This window comes from Eschrichtius robustus, chromosome 2, assembly GCF_028021215.1.
Source record: "Eschrichtius robustus isolate mEscRob2 chromosome 2, mEscRob2.pri, whole genome shotgun sequence".
Lineage (NCBI taxonomy): Eukaryota > Metazoa > Chordata > Mammalia > Artiodactyla > Eschrichtiidae > Eschrichtius > Eschrichtius robustus.
Window position 1 is genome coordinate 158,103,205 of NC_090825.1, and position 27,859 is coordinate 158,131,063.

The 27,859-nt window shown below is 51.7% G+C and overlaps 1 protein-coding gene and 1 pseudogene across 12 annotated transcripts; one reads left to right on the forward strand and one right to left on the reverse strand.

Moving 5' to 3' along the window:
* The first annotated feature begins 6,733 nt into the window (after positions 1-6,733).
* On the forward strand, positions 6,734-12,823 carry LOC137758985 (mitochondrial import receptor subunit TOM7 homolog; annotated as a pseudogene).
* Positions 12,251-27,712, reverse strand: RNF44 (ring finger protein 44). Of its 12 annotated transcripts, XM_068536412.1 has the most exons (13): positions 27,507-27,638; positions 25,326-25,392; positions 20,995-21,173; positions 16,172-16,323; positions 15,774-15,963; positions 15,413-15,580; positions 14,832-15,008; positions 14,564-14,725; positions 14,357-14,481; positions 13,953-14,040; positions 13,743-13,864; positions 13,507-13,606; positions 12,251-13,303 (listed from the first exon to the last, which is right to left on the reverse strand). In XM_068536412.1, exons 4-13 carry the CDS (start codon positions 16,276-16,278, stop codon positions 13,241-13,243), a joined length of 1,302 nt encoding a protein of 433 aa, XP_068392513.1. In that variant the 5' UTR covers positions 16,279-16,323; positions 20,995-21,173; positions 25,326-25,392; positions 27,507-27,638; the 3' UTR covers positions 12,251-13,240. The 12 variants fall into 12 exon arrangements, with proteins under 12 accessions (XP_068392513.1, XP_068392511.1, XP_068392514.1 ...); XM_068536410.1 differs by lacking the exon at positions 20,995-21,173; XM_068536413.1 differs by lacking the exons at positions 20,995-21,173; positions 25,326-25,392; positions 27,507-27,638 and adding an exon at positions 27,648-27,712.
* Positions 27,713-27,859: the final 147 nt, after the last annotated feature.

Genomic DNA, 27,859 nt, shown 5'->3' on the forward strand with positions numbered 1-27,859 from the left:
CACTGAATGGCTGCACCATAAATTGATCAAAAGCCTATTATGACACTTAGGTTGTTAAGGTTTTTGTTTGCTTTTATCTAATAGATTATCTAATAGATTGATAAACATCCCTGTAGCTAAATATGCACATCCACGTTTATTTTCTCAGGAAAAAAATTTTTTAGTAGTGAAATTACTGAGTCAAAAAGGAATGGAGGGCTTCCCTGGTGGCGCAGTGGTTGAGAGTCTGCCTGCCAGTGCAGGGGACACGGGTTCGAGCCCTGGTCTGGGAAGATCCCACATGCCGCGGAGCAACTGGTCCCGTGAGCCACAATTACTGAGCCTGCGCGTCTGGAGCCTGTGCTCCGCAACAAGAGAGGCCGCGATAGTGAAAGGCCCGCGCACCGCGATGAAGAGTGGCCCCCGCTTGCCGCAACTGGAGAAGGCCCTTGCACAGAAACGAAGACCCAACACAGCCATAAATCAATCAATAAATAAATTTTTTAAAAAAAGGAATGGAAATTTTTACTTTTTAAAATGTTTGTTATCTCCAAATTGTAGTGCAGAAAAGTTATTTATACTCCTATCAGCAGTGTGTGCTCAGTCTCCCATCTGTGTCATGATCGCCAGATCTTTACCAAAAACTATCCCCTTTTCAACTGCTTGGATTCTTTATCTTCCACCAAAAACTGTTTGGCATCTCCTCCCTTACAAAATCTTAATCTTGCTTTACCCACAAGTCACCACCCTGTCTCCTTCCCTGCCAAGATAGTTTGCACAACCAGCCTCCACTTCTTTCTTAACCTCCTGTTAATTATACTTTCATCTCCACTGACTGTCTCTTATGGTCACCTGTGACCTCTTTTTTTTTTTTTTAATAATGTATTTTTAATTTTTTATTTATTTATTTTTGGCTGCGTTGGGTCCTCGTTGCTGCGCGCGGGCTTTCTCTAGTTACGTGAGCGGGGGCTACTCTTCATTGCAGTGCGCGGGCTTCTCATTGCAGTGGCTTCTCTTGTTGTGGAGCACAGGCTTCAGTAGTTGTGGCACGCGGGCTCTAGAGCACAAGCTCAGTAGTTGTGGTTCACAGGCTTAGTTGCTCTGCGGCATGTGGGATCTTCCTGCATCAGGGCTCGAACCCGTGTCCCCTGCATTGGCAGGCAGATTCTTAACTACTGCGCCACCAGGGAAGTCCCACCTGTGACCTCTTAATTACCGTTTTCATTGGCCTCTTACAAGACCTTTCAGAATGTAGAAGTCGCCCAGCTGATATTTGACACAGAGTAAGCGTCGCCTTGTTTCCATTCCCACAGGTTGGGGGTCAGAATATGTAAACGAGGTTAAAGAATTCACACTTTACCCTGAAGGCCATTGAGCGGCTTTAAACAAGGGATTGGGGTTTTAGAAAGCTGATTCTCCAGTGGGGAGACTGGATGGGAGGGGGCAAGATGGCAGGCAAGACAAAGAAGTGACATGATAAGAGTCGTGGATCAGGAGCGGCCTGGGGATGGAGAGAGTCTAATGATGGACTGAGCACTACTTAGGAGGAACAGTGGCCAAGACTCGGAGGCTGATTAGATATGGAGGGTCAAGGAGAGGGAGAGATTGAGGATGGTTTCAGACAACTAAATTTAGAAACAAAAGTAGTCGCTGGTGATCTTGGCTGGTGCTATTTCAGTGGAGGAGTACAGTGTCAGAGGCAGAAGTAATGCATGAGAGGTGAAGTGGAAAGATCGAGTATAGGCAGCTCTCACAAAATTTGTCAGTGAAAGGTATGGGGGGAAAATAGGAGCCAGGACTGAGGAAGAGTTATTGTTTTAAGGTAGGAGAGACTTCATTATGTTTAAATGCTAAAAACAATGAGATTTTAGAGAAAGAGGTTGAAGATACACAGAGAAGGGATAATAGAGAAAGATGCCACTGGAGTGGTGGGAGGCAATGGCTTTAGGAGGAAGGATGGTAGCAGAAGTCAGTGCATTCTGACTTCTGGAATGTAGGTTTGAAGGCAGAAGCTGAGGGTGTCCCCATGTGATGGTGTCTGTTCTCTCTGTCAGGTTGGGGAGAAGTGATGGGCCAGAGGTCTAAGAAGACTGGGGAGATTTAAAATAGCTGTTTTAGAGAGCAGGACAGAGTAGAGGAAGACTCAGAAGTCTGTCTCAGCAAACTGAGGGCCCAAGCGAGACTGAGACCAGAATACACGGTGGGAATATGCACAAAAAGTCACTAGTCTACCTCCCTCACTGCTGCTGATTTCTTTCTGAAAACAGAGGTCACCTGGGAGCATTCAGAGGCTCTCAGTTCCCCAGCCTAGAAGTTGGGGCCTCAATTCTAGGGCCCTGATGGAACTTCATAACTTCATTTTTCTCTGTTCCTCCACATGGTCACACTAAGTGACACACACAGATCTCTTGATTGTTCCCTAGACACAACAGGCATTTTCCTGCCTAAAGCCAGGCCAAGAAAACTCATATTCAATTGAAATGGTTTAAAGGATGTGCTGTCAATTTTTCAAACTCCTCTGATTGCCAGGAAGGCAAGTGCCTAGACCACATGATTCTAGTCTTCCAGAATCAATCACATTGACAAGACTCTTGTTTAACTCTGGCTTCATTATCACCCAGGTACTGGCAGGAGAGTAGATGTAAATCATAACTGGCCTGGCATACCAGTTTTGACACCACAGAGCTGCACACACCTGGATGTTCTCACACAGCGCTTGCCTCTCTAAAGAGGTCTTTAGTTAGCAAACAAACAGGAAACCCATTCTAGCTAATTTAAGGAAAAAACTGATGTGTTGAAAGACTATGGGGTAGGTCGGTCCCAGAATGGAAAGCCAGACCTCAGAAAGGGTGGGGTCCAGGTTTCAGAAAGGGTGGGTGGAGTGCAGTTGTGGGAAAGGGATTGTCGCAGGTAGAGGGCACATTTCAGATGTCAAGCACTCCCACCTTTGGAGCATAACTGGCAAGCAGATTGAAGTTTCTGTGTTTAGTTGCACCCCATACAACAGAGGCAGAGCCTTTTAAAATGGTGCAGAAAGGCTTCCCTGGTGGTGCAGTGGTTAAGAATCTGCCTGCCAATGCAGGGGACACAGGTTCGAGCCCTGGTCCGGGAAGATCCCACATGCCGCGGAGCAACTAAGCCCGTGAGCCACAACTACTGAGCCCGCATGCCACAACTACTGAAGCCCACGCGCCTAGAGCCTGTGCTCCACAACAAAGTGTAGCCTCCACTCGCCACAGCTAGAGAAAAGCCCGCGCACAGCAACAAAAACCCAATGCAGCAAAAATAAATAAATAAACAAAATAGATACAACATTAAAGAAATAAAAAATGTTTAAAATAAATAAATAAATAAAAATAAAATGGTGCAGAAAAGTGTAAAGAAAATAACTATCATTAACATTCCCACCACTCAAAATAATTAACATTGATATTTTTGCATATTTGCTTCAGCTTTTTTTTTTCCTGGATATGCTTTGGTTAAAATCACCTAAAATGTTTATGTATTTGCTAAAATAAATCCATTCATACTCAGCAGATGTGGCTAATTTCTGGCAGATCTGGGCCCTGGCGCCAGCCCCTCGGGCGACCTACCATGGCCTTGAGTACTGACCAGCCGGCCGTGAGCCTCTGCTGTTCGGAGGGCTTTCCCAGCCTGCACGTCATCTGTGGTCAGAGTAACAGTGGAGGATGATGGGTGTGTCCCAGCTTGTCAGTGGAGGCCAGGGAGTGGACATCATCATACCAAAAATAGTTAATAATGAGAGAGAGAAGAGTTAATTTCACTACGCTGGAACAATGCAAAGAGAGGGCAGGGCCTGTGTAAGATCATCTGGGCCCTGGGACTGGGGTCAACTTCCCACATATTTTTCCTCCCAGCAGCTCACTCATTTATTCACTTATTCAGTCATCTATTTAGAAAACACTCACAGATGCCTACTGTGTCCTTGCCCTTTTGTTAGGGTCTGGGAATGTGGCGAATGTGATGGTCCTTGGTCTGGTGAAGCAGAGTCATGGGCAACAAGAAGGATTCATAACAGGTGAGCCATCTGCGTGGTGTGCAGTGGAAACCAGAGTAGAGTGTGGCCTGCTCTGGCTTGAGGGAGGGGTCTGAGGAAGCTCGCTTGAGGAGGGGACATTCAAGCTGGGCTTTGGGAAGGGAGCATACTTACCAGAAGGAGAGAATTCAAAGCATTTGAGGCAACTTAGTGTGACTCATGGGCCAAGGGAGCAGGGGACACACAGCACCTCCCTCTATGAGTCTCAGTCCTCAGTTTCCCCAGTGGGAACTATGAGGAAGGTAGGAACAGCTTTACAGTCAAGAAAACAGAAGAAGGATCCCGTGAGAGAAAAACTTGGTGTGGTGTGTGCTCACGAAATGTGAGTGGTCTTCCAAGCAGAGAGAACAGCACCCAAAACAAGGGGGTGAAAACAGGGCACGATGGAAAAGAAAAATAAACAGAACTCCTTCTGTGGCTGCCAGCCCCCGAAGGACCCCTCCAAGGGACAGAGATCTTCCACTTTCTGTTGCATCCAGGAAGTTGTAGGTGGCAGTCGGGGAGGGCTCGCCTGGAGCCTGGAAGAGGGGGAAGAAGAGACCAAAGGGAGGCCTCCGTGTGGGCTTTTCAGAGGTAGATTCTCTGACGTGGAGAATTTAGAAGTGGAGACTACAAAGCTATCTTGATTCTCGCATTTTCTAACTGTGCCTAGAAACCAGGCCTCTCTGAGCCTCAGTTCCCCCAAATGGAAACCGAAGATAATAAATACCTCAACTCAGGGTGTTGAGGAGCAAACACTATGGGACCTGGCCCCTGCCTCCTCTCCAACTCCACCCCGTGCTCCTGCCCGAACTCATTCTTGCCTCTGGGCCTTTGCACATTCTGTCCCCTCCCTCTAGAATGCTCTTCTCCTGACTAGCTCCTTGTCATCGCTCAGGTCTCACTAATCTCAATGTTGCCTCCTCTGAAAGACCACCGCTATGTCAGGGTGCCCTTCCCTGTATTCTCCTTCTTGGCCCTTGTTATATTTGAAACTATTGTTTTTTTGTATATTGTCTGTCTCTCATTCTGGAATGCCAGTTTCCTGGAGGCAGGAACTTTGTTTCATTCACTGGAGTTTCCCCAAGGCCTAGAACAGTGCCTGGCTTTGGGCAGAAGCACTCAGCCAGGTTTGTTGAATGACAAACCAAGCACCCTACCAGGCCTTGAGGACCCAGTGGCAACTAAACTGCCTTTATGGAATGTTTAGACTGTTACACCCTCTGTGCCCAGAGAAGAACCCTGAATGTTCTACCTGTCAGCATACAAGCTGAGTTCAAAGGACACTGAGCCCAAAAGTGAGAGAGCATCCAGTCCTGGAGCCCCACCCTCCTCCCTCCAAGGACAACTTGTAGTGTGTGACCCTTGGAAAGATGTTGCCAATGACACCAACTGTTATTAAAATAAAGACACACTTTACTGGCAATTCATTCATTCAAAACAATGGCCACCATGGGCCAGGCATTGTTGTAGTTGGTGGCAGGCAGAGCTTTTGACAGAAAGGAGGTAACCACAATAACCTCTTACCCCCCGCCACTGCCACGCCTTACGTAGCAGAATCGCAGCCCAGAGATGATATGATTTTACTCTGATTCATAATGTCGAATCTTTACCCAATTTCCCTTTCTTTACTTTTTATTTTGAAATAAATATAGATTTACAGGAAGTTCCAAAAACATCACAAAAAGGTCTTACGTACATTAATTTCCCTCAACGATAACATCTTGTGTAAAACCAGAAAATTGACGTTGGCACCATCCACGGATTTTGCCAGTTTTACATATCCCATTTGTGTGGGTGTGTGTAGTTCTGTCAATTTCATCACCCGTGTAAATTCATGTAACCACACCATAATCAAGACATGGAACTGTTCCATCACCACAAAGATCTTGCTCCTGCTACGCCTTAGTAGTCACACACATCCCACCTTAGTCCCCCGTCTCTAACCAACCCCTGGCAATCACTAACCTTTTCTCCATCTCGCTAATGGTGTCATTTCAACAGTACTGTAAAAATGGAATTATATGTCACCTTTGTGATTGGCTTTTTTCACTCAGCATAATTCCCTTGAGATCCTCCAAGTTGTCACATGTGTCAATAGTTCATTCCTGGTGACTTCCCTGGTGGTCCAGTGGTTAAGAACCCGCCTTCTTCAATGCTTGGTGTCAGTCTATTTATCTCTTGTAAAAATAAAATACAGTGTGTGTGAAAAAAAAAAAAAAAAAAAGAACCCGCCTTCCAATGCAGGGGACGCGGGTTCGATCCCTGGTCAGGGAACTAAGATCCCACATGCCGCGGGGCAACTGAGCTGGCGCGGTCCAGAGCTAGAGAGAAGCCCGTGTGCCGCAACAAAAGATCCCACCTGCCCCAACTAAGACCCAACCAGCCATAAATAAATAAATAAATAAATAAATAAATAAATAAATAAATAAATAAATAAATACCTTTTTTTTTTTTTTAACCGTTCATTCCTTTTCACTGCTAAGTGGTGTTCCACCATCTGGATGGACTGCAGTTTATCCATTTACTCATTGAAGGACAATTTGGGTTGTCCCAGTTTGGGGATATTAAGAATAAAAATGGCTATTGAACTCTTGGGTGTGTATTTTTTGAGTAGACACGTTTTCATTTTTCTGGGATAAAATGCCCAGGAGTGCAGTTGGTGGGTCATATAGTAAGTGCATGCTCAGTTTTATAAGAAAATGCTAGGCCGTTACCATGGTGAAGCTGGGCAAAGCGGCAGAGCAGGGGCTGCAGCAGCTCTTCAAGACCGGCCAATTTGCCACTTGCTGGGGTTTTTTATGCCTCTCCTGGTTTACCCAGGATTTAAGAGGGGTGCAGATGCTGGGAATGGCTGAGCCAACCTATTTTGAGCTTACTTTGGGGATCAATGACTATTTGGTCATCTGGATTTGGAAGCAATCAATGGACAGGAACAACATGGAAGGCGTGCGCTCTGGCTGGGATGAGCTGGAACAGCGCTCCCCAGCCAATGGCACAGGGCTCTCACTTCACAGATCCATCTCTACTGACTTATTTATGATAGACTGCATCAAAATTAATATTTTAAACAAGGTTTTAAAATATAAAAAGGAAACTGCCAAACTATATGCCAGAGTAGCTGTGCTATTTAACATTCCCACCAAAAACGTATGAGAAATCAAATTTCTCTGTATCCTTGTCAGATTTGACATTGTCACTATTATTTTAGTTGTTTTAATAGGTGTAATAATCTTATTGTGGTTTCACTTGTGTATCCCTAATGGCTAATGGTGTTGAACGCAATAAATATCCTTTGCTAAAATGTATGTTGATGTCTTTTGCCCATGTTTTAATTGGATTGATTTTCACTGAGTTTTGTGAGTTGTTTATATATCTGACATGAGTCCTTTGTCAGATATGTGACTTGCAAATTAGGTTTTAATTTTTTTTTTTCCTTTTTTTTTTTTTTAGGTTTTAATTTTTGATGAAGTTCAAGTTTCAGTTTTTTTCTTTTATGGACTTTTTCTTTTTTAACATCTTTATTGGAGTATAATTGCTTTACAATGGTGTGTTAGTTTCTGCTTTATAACAAAGTGAATCAGCTATACATATACATATATCCCCATTATCTCCTCCCTCTTGCGTCTCCCTCCCACCCGCCCTATCCCACCCCTCTAGGTGGTCACAAAGCACCGAGCTGATCTCCCTATGCGGCTGCTTCCCACTAGCTATTTTACATTTGGTAGTATATATAAGTCCATGCCACTCTCTCACTTCATCCCAGCGTACCCTTATCCCTCCCCGTGTCCTCCAGTCCATTCTCTACATCTGCGTCTTTATTCCTGTCCTGCCCCTAGGTTCTTCAGAACCATTTTGTTTTTTTTTTTTAGATTCCATATATATGTGTTAGCATATGGTATTTGATTTTCTCTTTCTGACTTACTTCACTCTGTATGACAGACTATAGGTCCATCCACCTCACTACAAATAACTCAATTTCGTTTCTTTTTATGGCTGAGTAATATTCCATTGTATATATGTGCCACATCTTCTTTATCCATTCATCTGTCGATGGACGCTTAGGTTGCTTCCATGTCCTGGCTATTGTAAATAGAGCTGCAATGAACATTGTGGTACATGACTCTTTTTGAATTATGGTTTTCTCAGGGTATATGCCCAGTGGTGAGATTGCTGGGTCGTATGGTAGTTCTATTTTTAGTTTTTTAAGGAACCTCCATACTGTTCTCCATAGTGGCTGTATCAATTTACATTCCCACCAACAGTGCAAGAGGGTTCCCTTTTCTCCACACCCTCTCCAGCATTTATTGTTTGTAGATTTTTTGATGATGGCCATTCTGACTGGTGTGAGGTAGTTTTGATTTGCATTTCTCTAATGATCAGTGATGTTGAGCATTATGGACTCTTTTGGGTATCATACCTAAGAACTCTTCACCTAGCCCTAGATCCCAGTGAAGATTTTCATTTGTTTTCTTCTAAACGTCTTCTAGTTTCATGTTTCACCTTTAAATTTATGATTTTTTTCTTTTTGCTTATGGCTATCCAATTACTCCAGTAATATTTGTTGAAAAAAACTATTCTTCATTGAATGTTCCAAAATCAGTTGGTTGTACTTGTGTGGATCTATTTCTGGGTTCTTTATTCTGTTCCGTTGATCTATTTGTCTATCCCTCTCCTGATAAACTGTCTTAATGCATCTCTACAGTGAAATATTACAATCAGGCAGAGTGATTCTTCTCACTTCATTCTTGTTTCTAAAAATTGTCTTAGCTACTCTGGTTTCTTTTGCCCTTACATGTAAATTTTAAAATAAGCATGGCAGTATGTCAAAAAAACCCACAAAACTTTGCTGGATTTTAATAGGAATTGCATTAAACCTAGAGATCAATTTGGGAAGAAATGACAATTTACTATGCTGTCTTCCAGTCCAAGAACATGACATGTTTCTCTATGTAGGTCTTTGCCTTGTTTCATCAGTGTTTTGTAGTTTTCAACATACAAGTCTTATGTTTTGTTAGATTTACACGTTTCTTTTGTCTTTCAAGTGATTGTAAATATTATCATCAGGTTTTTAATTTCCATTTCCATGTGTTCATTGCTAGTATATAGAAATAATACAATTAACTTTTGTATATTGATCTTATATCCTATGACCTGATGAACTCATTTAGTTCTAGTTATTTGTAGATTCCTTGGAATTTTCTACATAGGTCTTCATCATATCATCTACAATAGAGTTAGTTTGATTTCTTCCATTTTAATCTGCATTCCTAATTTCATTTCCTTTTTCTTGCCTTGTGCTGGCTAGGACTTCCAGTATGATGTTGAATAGAAGTGGTGAAAGCAGATATCCTTGCCTGTCCTGATCTCAGGGCTGGTAAGCACCTAGTCTTTCACATCATTAAGGATGATGTTAGCTGTAGGTTTTTGTATAGATGATCTTGCCAAGTTTTATCATGAATGAATGTTGAATTTTGGCCAAAAAATTTTTTTTGCATCCATTGATACGATCTGTGATTTTCCTTTCCTACAGGCTTTTTGAAATACTGAAAAAAAGCTTAGAGACTTCCCCATCTGACAGTTCGCTCAGACTGGGAACTCGGCTCCTACCACTGGTCTAGTTCACCATGCCCCAGTGTGCGCCAGAGAATGCAACTTGGCCTGGCATGTGGCCAAAGAAGCCCAATGTAGGAAATGCTGCCCGGAGTTATGTATCCACTGCTAGAGATTTACAACACACATCAGCATAGCCAAGGCTCAGAAAAGCCCTGCGATATAAGCTGTTATTCTCAACATGGAATTTCCCCAACTTATCTTACCAGAGTCCTTTTCTGCAGAAACGCCATTATGTTCCACAGGACTTTCTCTGAAACACACTTAGGTAACCACTCAACTGAGCCTGACCCTTATTTTGCCGATGATCCAAAGGTTGAAAGAGAAGTCCCGTGACCAAGGTCACAGATGATAGTGGCATCACAGACAGGCACAGCAGGTCTCCTGCCCCTGGCCCGCTGCTCCTGCTCCCAACCATGTTGCTTTGACATACTATCAAGTCAGCGGGCAGCCCTGCCATACCACAAGCCACCGTGGAGAAGAGGAACGTACCCACATCACCAGTCTGGCCCCTTTAGTGGCTCTCGGGCCCTTCGTCCCCACTGAGCTTGAGGATGAGAGGCTCAAATCCTTGTAGGTTCAGTGCGGCCCATGGGTGGGTGGGTATGTAATGCAGGCTGGGCCACTCATGCTGTTCTAGCTCCCTAACAGTAGCACACGGTTCGGGGATGGGCGTGCAACCTGTTGGTCTAACAAGACTCCAGACCAGGAATTATTAGAATTACTGGGGGGGGGGGGGGGAAACAGTTTTTGCATGGAGATGATGCTAAATTAGAAGAAACTGAGCTAGAGTTACCAGGAAGCACCAGGCAGAACAAAGCTGTAAGATGAAGAGATACCTGGTTCCTTAGGACACGCCTGAGCCCCATCTGGTCAGGCTGAAGCAGAACCTCCCTCCAGAACTTAAATGACAGACTAGTTAAGTGCCGTTTCCCTCAAACCAGTTAGATGGAATCCTGTCGGTTGCCAACAGAATCCTAATTTGCCCATGAAGCAGTCTGGCCCGGAGCAAGTTGTCACTTAACTGGCCCCGTAGATCCCTCTCCATCAGGAGGTATCATTTTCCCCAAGATTCCACAGCGAAGAACAATCTTTTCTGGCCCCCTCATCCCTGTCCCCTACCCACTCTCAGACCGACACCCCCACCCGCACTTCCCATCAAAAGGACGAGAACACAGGCAGCCAAAGGCAGCTTGGGCAGTACTCGATATACATCATACATTTATTATTAGTGAATATCCCTCTGAAATCAGCAACAATATTAAAAAAAATAATGATTGCACTACTTGGTCAAGCAGAACTAGCAAGTTTCATTTTAAAAAAAGTACAAATCTGTTAAAAATTTCAATCAGTATACACATATATAATACAACATACTAGTTATGTTAAATGCTACAAACCAATGTGAATCCAATGGAATGGAGAAAACCACACATTTAAGCTTTAAGAACCATTTTTTTCTCTATATATTAGCATTTTCTCAAATACATACATGGGAAAAATGAGGTAACTGTAAAATGTGCAAGGAACAGGGCTCCCCAAATTACATATATTTATATATATATATGTAATTATATATATATATATACATATATATATATGTATATATATATATATATATATGTGTGTATATATAAAAGACCTTTCTTTCTAACACAGAACACAGGCGCTGGGCCCAGCCAGGGCTGGGGGACGGCACCCACTGTCATGCCTAGGCCAGAAGTTGGTAAATAAAAGAGTAAACAATGACAAGCCCCCACCACAGGAAATCATTGGTAACATGGCATCTATAGCAAGGTCGGCAAATCACAAACATCCTAAATAATTGTTTTATAAATCTTTTTTTTTTAACTTTTTTTTTTTTTAATGTTGTGTTTCCCCCCCAATAGCTGCTCGTTGGAATCACTGCTGCAGTCAACACACCATCCGTGAGCCTGTTTCCGCCTGCCCCAGGAACCGTTAAGGGTTTCGAAAACCTTTTTTTTGGGGGGTGGGGAAGGGAGGGGGCCGGACAGGGTAGTTCTCTGTGTAAAACAGGTGGGGTTTCAACACTGCTATAAATATAGAAATGTCACCTGGAGTTATATACAGTAAGACTCTGGGTTCTCCATGGGGTGGGGCCAGGCTGATGGGGCCCCACGGCGGGCTGGGGGGAGGCGGGGGGCCAGGGCCGCTGCGGGAGAACGAGGGTGGTTGGAGCATCCCTGAGGCAGCAGGCGCCAGGGGCTGCCTGCTAGGATGTGCCGGCCCCACACGCGGTTCGTTCGGGGCAGCAACCCCAGCGGGGGCTGAGGAAGAAACGGAATGGGACCTGGGTGGGCGAGGGTAGGGAGCTTGGCCAGACCCTCCGGGGGCTCCTCCAGGTCTTGGAGGGCAGGGCTCAGGCTGGGAGGGGGCCCCTGGAGGCGGGGTCCACACCCTCCTTGGACCCTGTCCTCCTGGGACTTCCCTGGAGGAGACACGCCCAGGCAGGTGGGAGACAGGCCCTGGCTAGAGAGGGAGAAATGCCCTGAAAAGCGTACGGTCCCGGTAGGCTCTGGGGACGTGTGCAGTACAGTGCATGGCAGTTATCAGCTGAGCACAGACCCCCTCCCCCGCCCCCCTCAAACCCCACCCATGACCGACAGCCGCCCGGCCCCGCCCCAGCCGCGCACATGCATGCAGACCAGGCGGCACCACCAGACCATTCCCTGCCCCTGGGCACTTGGTCCTGGTTGGTCCCTATACACCCCCCCCATTAAACCAAAAGAAAATAAATTGTTTAAAAAAATCCACACCCTCAAATCCTACACGCGATTTCGGGCCAAATGAATAAACAAAAACTGCTGCTCCTCACGTTCATGCAAAACGACAGAGAGGGGAGATCGGGCATGGGTCTGGGCCCTGTCACCGCCAGGCAGAGGCGGCCACCTGCAACACAGGAAATCACTCTCCCTGGCCTGGTCCAGGCCCCCTCAGGATACATGCCGCCCTGGGTCAGGGCCTGCCTCCCACCTGCTTGGGAGGTTGGCTCTGATGCCCTCCAGCCTGGGCTTGGGGCAGGAATGTTGTGCCCGAGGTTATGGTGCTCTAGGGAGCCAGCCCCACCCCACAGCAACCTGGGTGGGGCTGGCTGCCTGAGTCTGTCTGGGGTCAAGGCAGGAGAACCCACTGGCCTCCTGCCACCGTCTGGCCATGGCTGTCAGTGCCACCTGAGCAGAGACCACACCACTTCAGTGCAAGAGACCAGGCGACCCAGGACAGCACCCCCTTTGCCCATCCCGGGGCCAAGGATCTCCACCAGCCACACGAGGGGGATGAACCCCTGGCTCCCAGTGCTGGCAGGGAGAGGAGACAGACCCGAGGGCAAACAGGAGAAAGACTGAGTTAGGGACTCTCAGGCCACTCCCTGGCAGGCGTCTTTTAGACTGGTGGGCAAATGGGGAGGGAGTCTTTGGAGCTTGGCAAATGCAAGGGCTTATTGCAGGGGCTTCTCTCGGGCTGACCCTGGCACCAGCTCTGGAGATGCAGGCAGGAACGGCAGGGCAGGCCTGGGCCACGCCCTCCCCGGCCTTCCCGGGCCCCCGGAGTTTCCAGAGCTTTGGGCAGGGTTCTCCTGGGTGGCTGTGGACCTCACTCAGCCTCCCGGGGCACCTCGGAAGCGTCAGCCCGACAAATGGGACACGTCCGGTTGGCCTGGGGGGAGCAGCCACACATCAGGCTCCACTCTCACCGGACTCCCATCCCATCCGGGGCTGTTTCGCTGCCCGGTGGGGACCTGGCTCCCTGAGTGGAGCCGGAACTTCTGGATGCTGAAGAGGACACGAAGGGAAGCCCTCCAGTCCACCCCCCTCCCTCACCACACCAGGAACACCTGGGAGCGGGCGTGGCTACGTTACCTTCAACCACTTGTCAACACACTTGGTGTGAAACTCGTGGTTGCAGGGGAGGACCCGGAGCAGCTGCCGTGCCTCGAAGTCACTGAAGCAGACGACACACCTGGGAGGAGGGCACAGAGCGTCACCCGCACACTGAGGGCGAGGGCAGGTTCGCGGCAGAGCACGAAGCCCTACCCTGGGAAGACCGCAACCCATCTGTGCTCACACAGAGGCAGGAGGGGGCGCAGGGCACTCACAGCGTCTGCTCTGACTGGTGGCTGTCGGGATGAAAGCGGTACGATGGAAGTTGCTCGATGTCCGCTTTGGTGAGGCCGCGAGGCTTGGCATCTCCCAGCCGCTCTGCCAGGTTCAGGAGGGCCTGGACATGTGCAGGAGGGGAGGGTCAGTGGCAGCCAGGGCTGGAAGTCCCCCAAGCCCCCACCTCCCAGGACAGGGCTCCACGGGACCTCATAGTTCTCCATCTCCACGTCATCCACATCAAGATCCAGGCTGATGGTGGGCCCCATTGCTGTTGGTGACATTGGCAGCATCGAGCTAGGGGGAGATAGGTACGCGGGCCCGGGGTCAAGGTCAGTAGGCATAAGGGGCGCAGAGCTGCTCCCGTCTCCCGCCACGGAACAAAGCCCAGAACTCTGCACTGTTCACACCAGGGACCCCAGTGTCTGTCCCAAGATGCCGCAGTAGGGCAGGGAGCCCAGCTGGTGAGCGTGAGTGTGCATGTATGGTTTGGCGGGGATGCTAGGTGGCTCGAGAGGCCCCGGGGCCCCACGGGGCTGTGTTTGGGTCTAACCACTAGAGGCCCCAGAAGAACAGGGCGCCACAGCTCTGGGGCAGATGTGCAGGTACTTACAGGAAGTAGGGCAGGAAGCTGGGGTAGTATGGTGGTGGCGGAGGCGGCGGGGGTGGCGGCGGGAGCGGCTGTTGCAGGCGGTATCTCTGGGTGCTCAGTCTCCGGGGCATCACGTGGGAATATGGCTGCGAGAGGGGGGCCAGGTGCACGTCAGCCACAGGCCTGTCTCCCGGTCACCCTAGATCCTGGGTGGGGGGTGGCACTTACCACACCAAAGGACAGCTCCTGGTGCAGGGTATCATGGGGCAGGTAGTGCAGGGGCACGGACGGGGACAGAGTTGGGCCCGGGGCAGAGGTGGAGTAGGTGAAGCTCCCCAGGGGGTGCTGATCCCCCCGCAGGTCCACGTCACTGTCAAGGCGCTGCAGGGGCTGGAAGAAGCAGAGGTGGGTCAGCAGAGTCAGTGACAAGGGAAGCTCCCACTTCCCTGCCCCACTTGCCATCCCCTCTAGCATCAGACCCATCGCTCAGACTCACCATACGTGGGTGCTGGGTCTGCAGCGACACAAACTGCCCAAGAGGCGCCATATGAGCGGGCTGGGGGTGTGGGGCTGGCGGTGGAGGGTGCAGGATATAGTGGTCACTGGAGATAAGGTGGGGGTAGGCCTGATAGGGCACAGGGAGCTGCTGCATGGTACACGCCTGGATCAGCTGCTGAGAAAGAGGGCAGAGGCTGGAGAATGTTCTTCTGGGCTCTGGGCTGGGTCTGCTTGTGGCTGGGCCAGGGGCCATTCCACCCAGCGAGCGGTCCCAATCAAAGGCCTCTGGACCATCCATACCTGGCCTAGACCTCCCAGGCAGGATGTTTTGCTCTTAAGGCCCACAGTTACCACTCCAAACCATAAAGCAGGCACTGGGAGCAGGGAGGTCCCTGAACTCTGAAGCGCTCTCCCACTGGACGTGAACGCACATACGCCGTTCTGGACGGGGCTGTGGCCTGGAGCCGAGCAGACACTGACAGCCTGGATGGGCGCTGTAAGCTCAGCTCAGTTCTGACACTGGCCTGTGCCTGGGGCCTTCAGGTGGGGGTGGGGCAGGAGGCCCAGGCGCTCACTCACCGGGGGCGGGAGGCAGCAGAGGGGATAGTGCTGCCCGCTGAACATCACGGAGCATGCTGGGAGCTGCTGGGTGCTGCAGCCAGGGATGTGTTGGCCTGTAGGCAAGGGGAAGCCTTGGGTTGTCACTGTGGTGACTGTGTAGGACAGAGGGACAGGTCCCTGGTGCACCTGCAGGAGGAGAGAGACCCAGGAACTGTAGGGAGGCCACTCGGCTGCCCCCAGGTGAAAAGGAAAGTCCTGCCGGGCCAGCTCTGGTGAAGGTGAAGTCAGGGCTTGCTCCCTCTGCTCCCCAGACTGGCTCGCCAGAGGCCAGGGGCAGCGGGGCGTGGGCGTGGGCATGGGGGGGGGTGGTTCCGCTTACCTGCTCGTGGAGATCAACCATGAACGGGCTCTGCTGGGAGGTTGGGTGCAGCATTCGGGGGCTCCCGCCGGCAGGAGCCGAGGCTCGGCGCTCCTCTACGGGGAGGTATGCTGGTCGGGTCGGCGGCTGCTGGGAGGGTAAGCGCTCATCCTGGGTAGGTGGGCTGGCCAGGGGGCCCTCACGGCCAGGGCTGCACCACAGAGAGGAAGCCCCAGTAGCACTGACGGGGGCCGCTCATTCACAGAGCATGGAGAGAAGCCAAGGTCACTACCCACTGGGGAAGGAAGACAGCTCAGGGCCCTGTGCCCTACCACCCCTGGCCCCTGTGCCCCAACCCAGGCTGACAGCTCCAGTACCAGGGGCTCCGGGCTCCACAGGACTGGGAGGTTCCCTCCTACCTTCCCCAGAGCTGGCCTGGGCTGCTGCTGGGTCCTGCAGAGAATCGCCGCTGACCCACAGGGGCAGAGGGCGGCCACCTAGTCACTGCCAGAGCCCATGGCTGCATCAGGGGAGGCAGAGGGGTGGAGGGGCTGGGCCAGGGCTCACAACCCTAGGAAGCAAACCAACAAAGGAACTAAGGTACAGAGAAGTCCAGTCCCTTGCTCCATTAGGGGTCAGGGAGACAGAATTAAACCTCTGCAGCCTGGTTCCAGAGGCCACTGATGCCCACCACACCCTGGGCTCCCCAGGCAGCGCTGCGCTCTGGCACTAGGGTTCAGGTTTGGCCTGCAGGGAGTCCAGGCCTTAGTTTCCTGCTCTGTGAAATGAGATCAGGGTCCACCTCAGGGTAAGTTCAGAGGACTGGCCGGCATGCTTTCAGGCCAGGGGGCTCTGGTAAGGCTCCCTCAGGGTGGGGTCTCCAGGAAACCCTGTCCTGGCGTGGGGATCTACAACTCTGACCTCTAGGTAACTGGGGCTCCTGAGGGGACTCCAGCGTCCTCCCTTCTGTCTGGTTGGCTCAAGATGGATTGCAAACAGGCCTGGGGCCTAGTTCTCCTTCCACTGGTTAACAGGTGAGACGTTCTGACTGGTTCTTGCCCTCGGGGTTCCCAGTCCAAGACAAGTCAGTACAGTCGTTCCTCAGTATCCATGAGGGATTGGTTCCAGGACCCCCACGATACCAAAATCCGAGGATGTTTAAGTCCCTTATATAAAATGGTATAATATTCGCATATAATCTACACACATCCTCCCATGGACTTTAAATCATTTCTACATTACTTATGATACCTAATACAATGTAAATGCTATATAAATATGATGTAAATGCTATGTAAGTGACAAATTCAAGTTTTGCTTTTTGCAACTTTATGGAATTTTTTTCCCTAAGTATTTTAAATCTGCAATTGGTTACATCCATGGATGTGGAACCCATGGATAGAGTGGGCCGACTGTATACGTTCTTTCCATAATCTCTTCCCACAGTGCCTACCCAAATGGGACTTCACCTACTCTTCAAGTAAGGTATTGTTAGCTTCATTTTGCAGAACAGAAAACTGAGGCTCAGAGACAAAAGGACTCGCCCAAGGCCTCACAATAAGTGTCAAAGCTGGGAGGTGGGCTGACTACCAGCCTCTTGCTGCACACTGATGCTGAAGGGGTCCAGCCCAAGGGTTCTGGCAGGACGCGATGAAGGAAGTCAACCTCTGGTGAACTGGTGGGTCTGGCATGTAGCCAGGCCCTTTGTGTGTGGGGGGAGTGCGTGCAAACCTGACCCAACACAGCCCCCAAGTGGGAGGTGGGGCTTGCTGAGAAAAAAGAGGAAGCAAGAACCTAAACCTAAGGGAGGAAGTTGAGTGAGAATGGGGCGGGGCAGGAGCTAGGGTCCAGGTGGGGGAAGTTGGGGGGACCATTCATTAACTCCGGAGGTTGGAATGAGGCCCTGGCAGGGAAAACTCTGGAACCTGTCAGGCCCTGCAACGCTGAAGGGTGCATCCAACAGGACCAGCCTTTGGCTGTTCCTGCCACAGGGAACCCTGCCACCATCTAACAAAACTCCTATGCTTCCTTCATACCCAGCTTTAAGTGTCGCCTCCCTGCTAACACAGCTAGGGAACCGGTGTACTGTCCCCTCAACACCTTGTTCCTTTCCTCTGTGCTGGGCTTTACGTGCATGGGCCCTGACTTTCAAAATGAGCCTGAAAGGGAGGCTCTTCTCCACTTCATAAGACAGCACAGGGCCAAGGCCACAGCCACAGTAGAGCTGAAATTCACATTTCTCCCGCCCAACCTGGGCTCCAGCACTTGGCAGAGGGGCGGGCAGGGCCCACAGGCAGGGCCCAGTGACCAGCTTGTGTCCAGCACAGGGCAGGCCTGATGTGGTAAATGCACACTGGAGAACCAATTACATAGGTCTAAGGCCATGTCTGGCAGCAGTGAAGTTAGTGCCAATGATTAAAAACTGGGACATAAAAAAATCTGTCCTTTCAGTGTGTTGTGTGTGAGGGGGGAGGAAGGAAGCAGAAAATCTGGTCCCACTGGGCCCTCATTTCTGCTTGACCCACCTCACTCTGGGCATGAGTTTTCTCTCCAGGCCACGCCAGGCCCATTCCTTGCCTGCCCACCACAGGTGACTGGGGTCGTGAGCCCCCAGCGTGGGCCAAGTGCATATCCTTACACTCATGTGTACACACACAGCCTCCGTGATTCCTGCTGATAATCCAGCCGAGCAAACAAAGGCCAAGAGAGACTCAGAGGAAACCCCTAAATAACTGAAACAACAGACTCCTGACCCACCCAAGATTTTTGGATCAGAATCTTTGGAGGGTTGGGGAACAAGGGCACCTAGATTTCTACTAAATTCCCCAGCAGTTTCTACAGCACAGGCAGGTGTTTGAGAACCTCTGTTCTAACTGACCTCAGAGATCCTGGGAGCCCACAGTCCTGCCTATGAGGAGTATTAACAAGAACTACAATACTTCCCATGTGCCATCCTAGTAAGTCCTCATAGCAACCCTCAGAAGTAGGCATGCTGAGGCTCAGAGAAGTGAGGTCCAAGGCCAGTCAGTGGGAGTTGTGAGTGCACTGGGACATGGCAGTGGCCTCAACTGCTCCTCTTGTGCCAGGCTGTCTTGCTGAAGTCCGGGCAGTGTCACGGCTCAGGGGTGCAGAATCACAGCGGCCTAGGCCCATGGGAATCTGCTCTGGCCAGCCTCTTCAAGCACACCCACACCTCAGGAAAGGAAGTGGCAAGAAGCTGAGAAACCCAACCACCAGACAGAAGGCCTCTAGCTGTGGTTGATGGTGCCAAAGATGACAGTGTTGACCCTTGCATTCTTAAACACAATACCCTGACTTCTGGCCAGAGTCTTGGCTGAGGATTGGGCACATCGCCTCCACTCTCTGAGCCTCAGTTTATTCATCTGTAAAATGGGAATAGCCCAATAATCGCCTCCCAGGACTGCTCAAAGGCCGCTGCAGTGATTTGTAAAGCTTAGGTGTGAATGATCACTATCAGAAAATAGGACAGGCTGACCTTCACCTTAAAGATGCTACTTTAAGCTCTGCAGGAGGCAGCTGGGAAACATGCCTCCCTCAGGGAATATCCCCTCCCAGCTGGCAAGGGAGGGGACCCTGGTTCTTGACTGGAGACAGAGATGGCCCATGGGGAACTCACCCACTTCACAGTTGAGTAAGCTGAGACCAGGAGAAAGGAAGTAACTTGCTGCAGACCACAAAGCCAAAGAGGGACAGAGTTAGTCCTGGCTGGCCCCCTAGGCCCAGATTTCCTCAACCCCTGACTCTCATTACCATCAGTAACCTCAAGAATTACCTAATGCCAATTCTCTACTGCAGGCCCTAAAGGAGATCAGGAGAGCTTTCTCTTTCAGGCATCCTGACTAGACCTATTGTGGAAAGAAGCAAGTAAGGCCCAGAGCTGGAGCAGCAACTTGCTCAAGGTCAAACAACAAGGCCACCACCTAACTGCTCTGCCTTTCACCACACCTCCTCTGCGCTGGGCTCTCAGTGAGGTCTCCGTAAAAGGGTCTTCAGGGTCCCTAAATCCAATCTTGCCCAGAAGCAGGGACTGCACCTTGCATCCACCCCCTCCCCCAGGAGGCAGCCAACTCCCTACTTCCTATCCCCATCCTGGTCTAGGGAGACCCTGACATATCATTTGGGCCTGGGGGCTGTTTGCAGGTACACGGACTGTTTTGCAGATAAGCCGAGTCAGGCCCTGAGAACAGGAGCAGACTCAGGCCGGCTGAGAAGCCCCCCCTCCCACCCCTCAAAAAAGAGGCGGGCTGGGCCCAGCACTGACTGGTGGGCAAGCAGAGCTCCCCAACTGTGGGGACTGGAGGCAGCTGAGAGCAGGACCACCAGGCTGCGAGCTAAGAGTTGTTGGCCAGCCCAGACTCCCTGGGTGACCTTGGTCAAGGAAATCTTCCCTTCTGTGAGCCTCAGTTGCCACAACTGTAAAATGGGAGTGGAAATCTCTCCTTCCCAGAGCTCCCAAATAAAGCCACAAGAGGCAAGACGCAAAAAACCAGGTAGTCACATTACTGGGAGAGGAAACCAGTGTCCCTGAGGAGCAGGCCCCTCCTCAGTGTGGGCCAGGAGCAGGTTGCGGGGTTCGGGGAGCTTCCTCAGCCATCCCTCCCTGGGACTGGGGACGGGGGTGGGGAGGACGTGGTACAGATACTCGCCCAGAGAGGGGCCTCCCGTCCCCCTTTCACTCCTTTGTGCCGGGCTCGGAGGGACATCGGGGGCTGGAGGCCATACTGCGGCGTCGGGGCCAGAGCGCTGTGACTTTAAGAGCCGAGGATCCCGGACCATGTGCTCGGCGTGAGACAAAAGCAACAACAAAGGAAGTGGCGGCGGCAGGGGGAGGGGGCAGCTCCTTCCTCTCCAACCGCAGCGCTCTGCCTCTGGAGAAGGGAGACTCGGCCTGGCCTTGGGGGGCGCTGGGGGTGGGGAGGGGTCCCGGATTCTAGAGGCCTCGCCGTCCCCCCTACGGACTGCCCGTAATTAACTCCTGCAGAGCCAGCTAGATCACAGCCCCCAGTCCCAGGGGAAGGGGGGCAGGAATTCCATGGATGCGGAAATCGGGAGTTGGGGGCTCTGGCCCCGACTCACCTTCGGCCGCCTGGCCACACGTTGACTCCTTTGTTCCCGATCTAGGACGGCCAAGCTGGGCAGGGGGCGGGGGGCTGGGAGTGTGCTGCCTGGACCCTTTAAGAGCCCCCGCCCTGAGGAACAATGTGCTCCCTTCCCCACCCACCCGGTACGGGGGCAGTCCGGCTCTTCCGGGGCCCTCTTTCTTTGTTGTCCGTCCGCCGGGCGTCTGCCTCGCGAGGCCCGCACGCGGTCACAGTCTCTCGGCCCAGGCCCTCGGGGAGCGGGAGGCGGCGCAGGACGCGGCCGGGCTTGCGCAGCTGCCGGCGGCTGCCCCTTTAAGAACTGGCCGCGGCGGCAGCGGAATGTAACAAACCCCACATTTGATTCACAACATTCGAAGCGGCGGGCTCGCGCGCCGGGAGGGAGGGGGGCTCGCGGGGGCGCGCCGGGAGGTTCCGGCAAACAGTAGCCGGCTGCTCCCCGCGAGGGTCCCGCCCCTTGCTAAGAGTTCCGCCCCTCGGGGGCGCCAAGAGCCAATCATTCGCCGAGACTCGGCACGTGATTAGTGGGCCGCCATCTTGGAAGGCAGATTTTTTTTTCTTAAACCCCCTTCTCGCCCCCACCTCCTCACTTAAAGTGCCCGCAGCCATCACAGGAAAGGGGCGGGGCCACATGGTCTGACCTAAAGATGGGAGACCCCGCGGTAAGCAACACAAATTGGCTGTAACTCTAACTTGCTATGCAAACTCACGAATCACTCATGCTTCTGAGGCTCAGTTTCCCCGCCAGAGAAGTGGGTCCCGCCGGGAGAGCCGCAGCCAGGACTTACTGTGTCATGGTCCCCTCCTCGGGACGGCGCCTGGGACACAAGTGCAATGGACCTGACCTTCGAAAGGGCAGGAGCGGCTCTTAAGCCAGTCCGAGTGGTTAGGAAGGCTCTAACAGCCCTGGGCCGGCAACCTCCCCGGAGATGACGTCAGCCCCGAAAGCTACTGCGCCGCGATGACATCATGGCCTGGCCGCCTCGCATCTCCTTGTTTATACTGCGCGGTGGCTTTAAAAAGTTGGGAGGGGCTGGATGGCCCAACGAACCAATAATGGGCAACCCATGCAAATAAGCGAACGCTTGTCGGGAAGGAGGATTGGCCCGGCTCGCGTTGACGTCACAGAGACATTTAACCACCCCGCCCCCAGCGTGGCCAGGGAAAAGGGCGGGGAACAGTTTGAAGCTGGAGCAGCAGTCGTCCCGCGCTCTAATTGCTCTAGGCGAGGCCTCGGAGAGCTCCCTGCTTAGGGGGAATTGGGGAACTAAACCCAATTAAGTCTTTAGTTTTCTACTGTACTCCTCCTAGCAATTATGAGACGGATTACTACAACCTGCCCATTTTACAGATGGGTAGAGAGAATCAAGAGGGGTGTCATTCACCCCAGGTTACACAGTGAGGAAGAGTGGCAGAGCAGATACTTGAACCCAAGCCAAAGCCGAGCGTCGTTCCCCTTTGCCGCGATGCCTCCCCAGGCAGACATTATACAAAGTGGGGTATTATCTCTACATCGATAGAAAAAAAAAAAAAAAAAGCTGGGAGCTGGGAACAGGCCAAATAAATTATGCATATAATCAATAACTGGACTCCTCCGTATGCAGCTGCACTGACATAGGGCTACCTCCAGCACAGCCCTAAACAAGATACCAGCACAAAATGTTAAACATTTGTTAAGTCTGTGTGGTGGGGTTGCTGGGGGTGTGTGTGTGATTTTCTATGCTTCTTTGGTATACTTCATAATCTCAAATTTAAAGACTGAAAGATACTGAACAGTGTAACAGTATCAATGTTTTTAAAAATTGGATATATACAGTATCTGTATATAGAATATTTCTGGAAGGATATACAGGAAACTTATTAATAACTGTCCTCAGGGGGAACTGGAGGAGAGCACTGGGTCAGGATAGACTTTTTATTGTATATGCTTTTGTATTTGTATATGCTTTTGTACATTTGCTCCTTAAAAACAAAACAAAACAAAAGGTTATACAGTATAACCTACTGAAAATTCTAAAGAAAATTACTGTGAAAGAGTATGTTTTAAATATTTTAAGCCATAAAAATCTTGTGTTCCTTTAGAGTCAGAAATCCCCCTTTGGGAAGGGTATCCAGTGGAAACAATCCAGAAGGAAGTTGGGGAACAGATATGCTTATCCAAGTGTTGTTTAGACCAGCAACAATCTGACACCACACTGTGGATGGCAGCCAGCAACACAATGACTGAAAATGGTACCCACTTGCTGTTTGCATATCTCTAAGGACAGAAGATCAAATTCATGATGCAGTGCTACAGATGTTACCTGGAATGCCAAACTCTATCCATCATAGTTAAACTATGTGTGCATGAGAATAAATGGGGATGCCTTTTTCTAACCATCTCCTTATCAGCAACTCTCCCTTCTCCTAAATCCCTTCCAACCTTTTATTTTTCTCACTCTGTAAAAGCAATCAGAAAATCCTTCCCACATTCAAAGTGCCTACATTGTTAAGACCACTCCCTGGCCTTCCCTGGTGGCGCAGTGGTTGAGAATCTGCCTGCCAATGCAGGGGACACGGGTTCGAGCCCTGGTCTGGGAAGATCCCACATGCCGCAGAGCAACTAGGCCCGTGAGCCACAATTACTGATCCTGCGCGTCTGGAGCCTGTGCTCCGCAACAAGAGAGGCCGCGATAGTGAGAGGCCTGCGCACCGCGATGAAGAGTGGTCCCCACTTGCCACAACTAGAGAAAGCCCTCGCACAGAAACGAAGACCCAACACAGCCATAAATAAATAAAAAATAAATAAATAAATGAAAATTAAAAAAAAAAAAAAAAAAAAAAGACCACCCCCTGCTTGCCTGTGTAGGGATAGAACCTGCAATGGGTCCCTAATGCCTGGCTTTCAGGGCTGTGCTTAACAAGACAAGCTTTCCCTACCAAACTTTTCAGGCTCACCTCTCCCCAGCCTCTCTCCCACGACCATGGCAGTGCTCCCTCTGGCCTTCCCTGCCTGAGATGCCCTCTCTCTTCCTTTCTACCAATCCATTCCTCTTCTCTGTCCCTTGAGGCTCAGCTCCCATCTCACCTCTTATAGGAAGCTGTGAAGTCTCTAGCTTGTACTGAACTCCTCTGTCTCTGAACTCAGGCCTAGATGCACCCTGACCTTCACTTCATGCCATTTAATTTGCACATAACCCTGACGTGATTGCTTCGTGTCTCACTCAATAATCTCCTCCTGGGCTTCCCTGGTGGCACAGTGGTTAAGAATCTGCCTGCCAAAGCAGGGGACACGGGTTCGAGCCCTGGTCCGGGAAGATCCCACATGCCGTGGAGCAACGAAGCCTGTGCGCCACAACAACTGAGCCCGCGTGCCGCAACTACCGAAGCTGGCGCGCCTAGAGCCTGTGCTCTGCAACGAGAAGCCACTGCAACGAGAAGCCCACGCACCGCAATGAAACGTAGCCCCCGCTCGCCACAACTAGAGAAAGCCCGTGCGCAGCAGCGAAGACCCAACGCAGCCAAAAATAAATAAATAAATAAAGAATCTCCTCCTGGCGGAAGAGGACTCAGCATTTTTAAGTGCACTGACATCCAGCCTTTACTGAGAGGCAGACACCACAGCGGTAACCAGTCTCATTTTATGGGTGAGGATCTGAGGCTCAAGGAGGTGAAGTGACTTGCCCGAGGCCACAATGTGAAAATCCTTTACCACTCCCCACCCTCAGAAAGCGACTCCAGTAACTACTCCACAATCCAGTTACTCCTTTGAAGCCACCAAGACTCTGACTGTGCCATTCTCTGTCTAAAATGTCCTCAACACCCCTACTCACCTCTGGCCAAACCCTGCTCAACCTTTGGGGCTCAGCTCAAAGGCTGCCTCCTCGGAGCCTCTCCTGACCATCTCCTGGCTTCTTCAATATACAGCATGACTATTATTACACCACATCAGGATGGCAGAAGGTATCTCCATGGGACTGCTCTCCCTACCCGCAGCAGGGCCTGGCTCACACTTCCCTGGATGCCCAAGGAAGGGACTCTGTATTGCCCTTCCTTGCCCCTGATGCTTCAGGCCAGGAAATCCTTGCCCTGCGTTCTCTCATGCATGACCCTCTGCTTTACGCCCCTGGGAGGCCCTCAGTAAATTCCCACAGACCTCTGGGTTCCCCCCAGGACCGGAGGCCAATAACACATCTCCCTCTGAAAAACCTTGCTGGGTGCATGCAGAATCACTCTGGAGCAAGAGGGAAGGAGGCTCAATTTTACCAGATTTACCAGAGAAGCCAGAAGTCTGGACTTTCCTCTCAGGTTCACTGACAAGTCTTATGCTGTGGAACCCCAACGTGGGCCCACGGCCTGCACACCTACTATGTGCCCCATTCTTATCACCCCACCCCCACCCCCTTGAAGGCAGGTTCTGTTACTTTCATCTTACACAGATGAGGAAAGTGGCTAAGGAAATGACTCCCCTTACCACAGATCCCAGAAGTGTGGCCCAGGTAGGGGTGGCTCACTCTTGCCCAGGCATCTGCCTCGAAGTTCTGTGGAGAAATCAGGGTTCTAGAGTCTTCTGCATGATCTGGGCAAGTCCCACCCTGATCATCTCATTGGTCCTCCCAATGACCTAAGAGCTAGGTACCAGTGTTTGCTCCATTTTACAGATGAGGAAGCTTGGGCAAGAGAGGATATGATTCACCCACCATCACACAGCCATCAAGGGGCAAACCTGGGATCACATTTTAATCGAACATTAAGTTTGCTGCATGCAACGCAAATGCCAACACAGGGTCCCTAAGTGTTGCTCAATAATCAAAAGCACAGATGTCCTGGGGCAAGAGACTCTCCAGATCCCAGAGTGGAAGAGTGGCAGAGAGGGATTTGAATCCTGGTCCCTCGAGTGCAAAGTACTGGATGCTACATTCCAGCTTCCACTCCCAGGCCTCCTCTGCAGGAGATGGGAGGGATTCTGTGCACGCAGGAAGAAGGCGGGGTCATCGGTTCCTGCTGGGGCCCTCTCCTGCTCCATCTGCCTACCTAAGACCTGGACAGCTGGCTGCCTCCTTCCCTCCATCAGGATCAGAAAGTACTCCACTCCTTTTTTCTAAGACCCCTCAAACTCTCCTCCAGATGCAGGGCCTTCCCAAGTGGAGCTGGCAGAACATAGAGATTGAGGGACCATCCAGGGACACACAACACAGCCTGGTAAAGCCAGCTCAGGACACAGACCTCCCAGCTACCCCAGGGCATCAGACTTGAGCCTCACACTCCAGGCTGGGGGTTGACAGGCCCCCTGCCAAGTCCTCTCCGCTCAGGGCAGGCCTGAACACACCTGAGCCCCAAGCTTTGGCTCCCCTAAAAAGCAGAGGCTGTTTGTGCATATGGGGGAGGGCAGAGTGTCTGTAAAGGTGTTCCCAGGTCTGGGTTCAGGGCTGCAGCACTCTGGCTCCAGCTTTGAGACTTGGTCACTTATGTGGTCTCACTCTTCCTCAGTCTCATCTGTAAAACCAGGATGATGACAACACTAACGATAGATGACATTTACTGAGCACTTAATGTGTGTAGCACTGCTGTTCATCTCCTATAGGCTACTGAGGGGGCAGGCATACACTGATGGTTAAATACAGAGCCTCTGAAGCCAGCCCACCGAGGCTTGGACCCTGGCTCTGCCTTTTATCAGCTTGGTGACCTTGAGGGAGTCACTACCTCTATGAGGCTCACAGTTTGGCCAGGTGTAAAATGGGGGTGATTATACCTACCTCAGTGAGTCAACAGTGGCTCTCACTTGTGTGTGCATCTTCGGCGGTACCTGCCTGGCTTTCTGGGTCTGGGTCTGCGCTTGAATGTGTGAGCTTTGAGGCTAGGGCGTTGGGAGGGGCTCCCCTTTCTGACTACCTCCCCGCTGTAGCTCTCACCACTGGAACCCGCAGAGGAAGGAGCAGGTACCGTCACCACATCATCCGGTGATGAAAGTCGGGGGCTGTAAGAGTGGGGGTGCCTGGCAGACCCAGGGAGAGATGAGACCAGCCTAATTCCCCATTTTCCCTCCATCCAAGGCCAGCTTCCTACACCCACGTCGCCTTCCTGCCCCCGACACCATCTCGACTCGGGCTTAATAGCCCTCAGGCAACAGAAGGTGTGACCTTGGACAAGACACAGACCCTCTGGAGCCCCCGCCTTCCTACGCCCTCAAAGCAGTAACCAAGCCGCTGGCGCGCGGCGGTCTGTTCCCCGGACCCGCAGCCGCCCCAGGGCAGGGCTCGGGTCGCTCTGGATCCCCAGCGGCTGGGACAAGGAGCGCTGGTAAAGTGTTTGGGACAGCCGTGACGAGGCCAAAGGACTGCAGCTCTGTCCCGGACGCCTGGGGCCCAGCCGAAACCGACACTCGCCAGGGGTTGCGATCGGGGCATGCGTGGGGCGCAGGGCACGCTGGGACTCGTAGTTCCCAGGGGCTCCCCGTACTGGGGCTCTTAGACCTACCGGGCGGAGCAGCTCTGGCTCCGGGTCCCGGGACAGCGAGCTCCGGCCCTGCGGACGCAGGCAGCGGCCTCGCTGGAAGTCCCCGTGCTACAATGCCAGCCCGCAGCCGCCCCCTATCGCTCCGTCTCTCTGGCCCCGCGCCTGGGGCGCACGGCGCAGGGTCCAGGCCGGGCGTTACCTGGGGCCGCGGCGGGGCTCCACCCCCACCGGGAGGCCGGCGCGTCGCTCCCGCTGCAGCCGGGGGTCCCGGTCCCGCTGCGGCTCGCGCCGCCTGCCGCGGCCCCCCCTCTGGCCCCAGGCAGTGGAACCGTCCACGAACCTCTTCGCCCGGGCGCGCGCAGGCGCGCGCGAGGTCCACGCCGGCTACGCAGCTTCACCCTCCCTCCCGCGAGCGTAAGGAAGTACCTGGACTGCACCAAGCGCGCGGGAGCGGAGGGTGGGAGGAGGAGGAGCGTGTTTCGGCCACGCCCACTCAGTGTCCGGCGGCAAAGGGCGCGCAAGGGCAAAGAGTCCAGGGCCTGGCCTCCCAGC

Excerpts from the sequence above, each read along its gene's own strand:
- RNF44 (XM_068536413.1), bottom strand. The coding sequence starts at position 16,278 with ATGCAGCCATGGGCTCTGGCAGTGACTAGGTGGCCGCCCTCTGCCCCT. Across the intron at positions 15,964-16,171 it reads CCAGGCCAGCTCTGGGGAAG|CCCTGGCCGTGAGGGCCCCC; the intron begins GTAGGAGGGAAC and ends TCTGTGGTGCAG. Across the intron at positions 15,581-15,773 it reads TGGTTGATCTCCACGAGCAG|GTGCACCAGGGACCTGTCCC; the intron begins GTAAGCGGAACC and ends CTCCTCCTGCAG.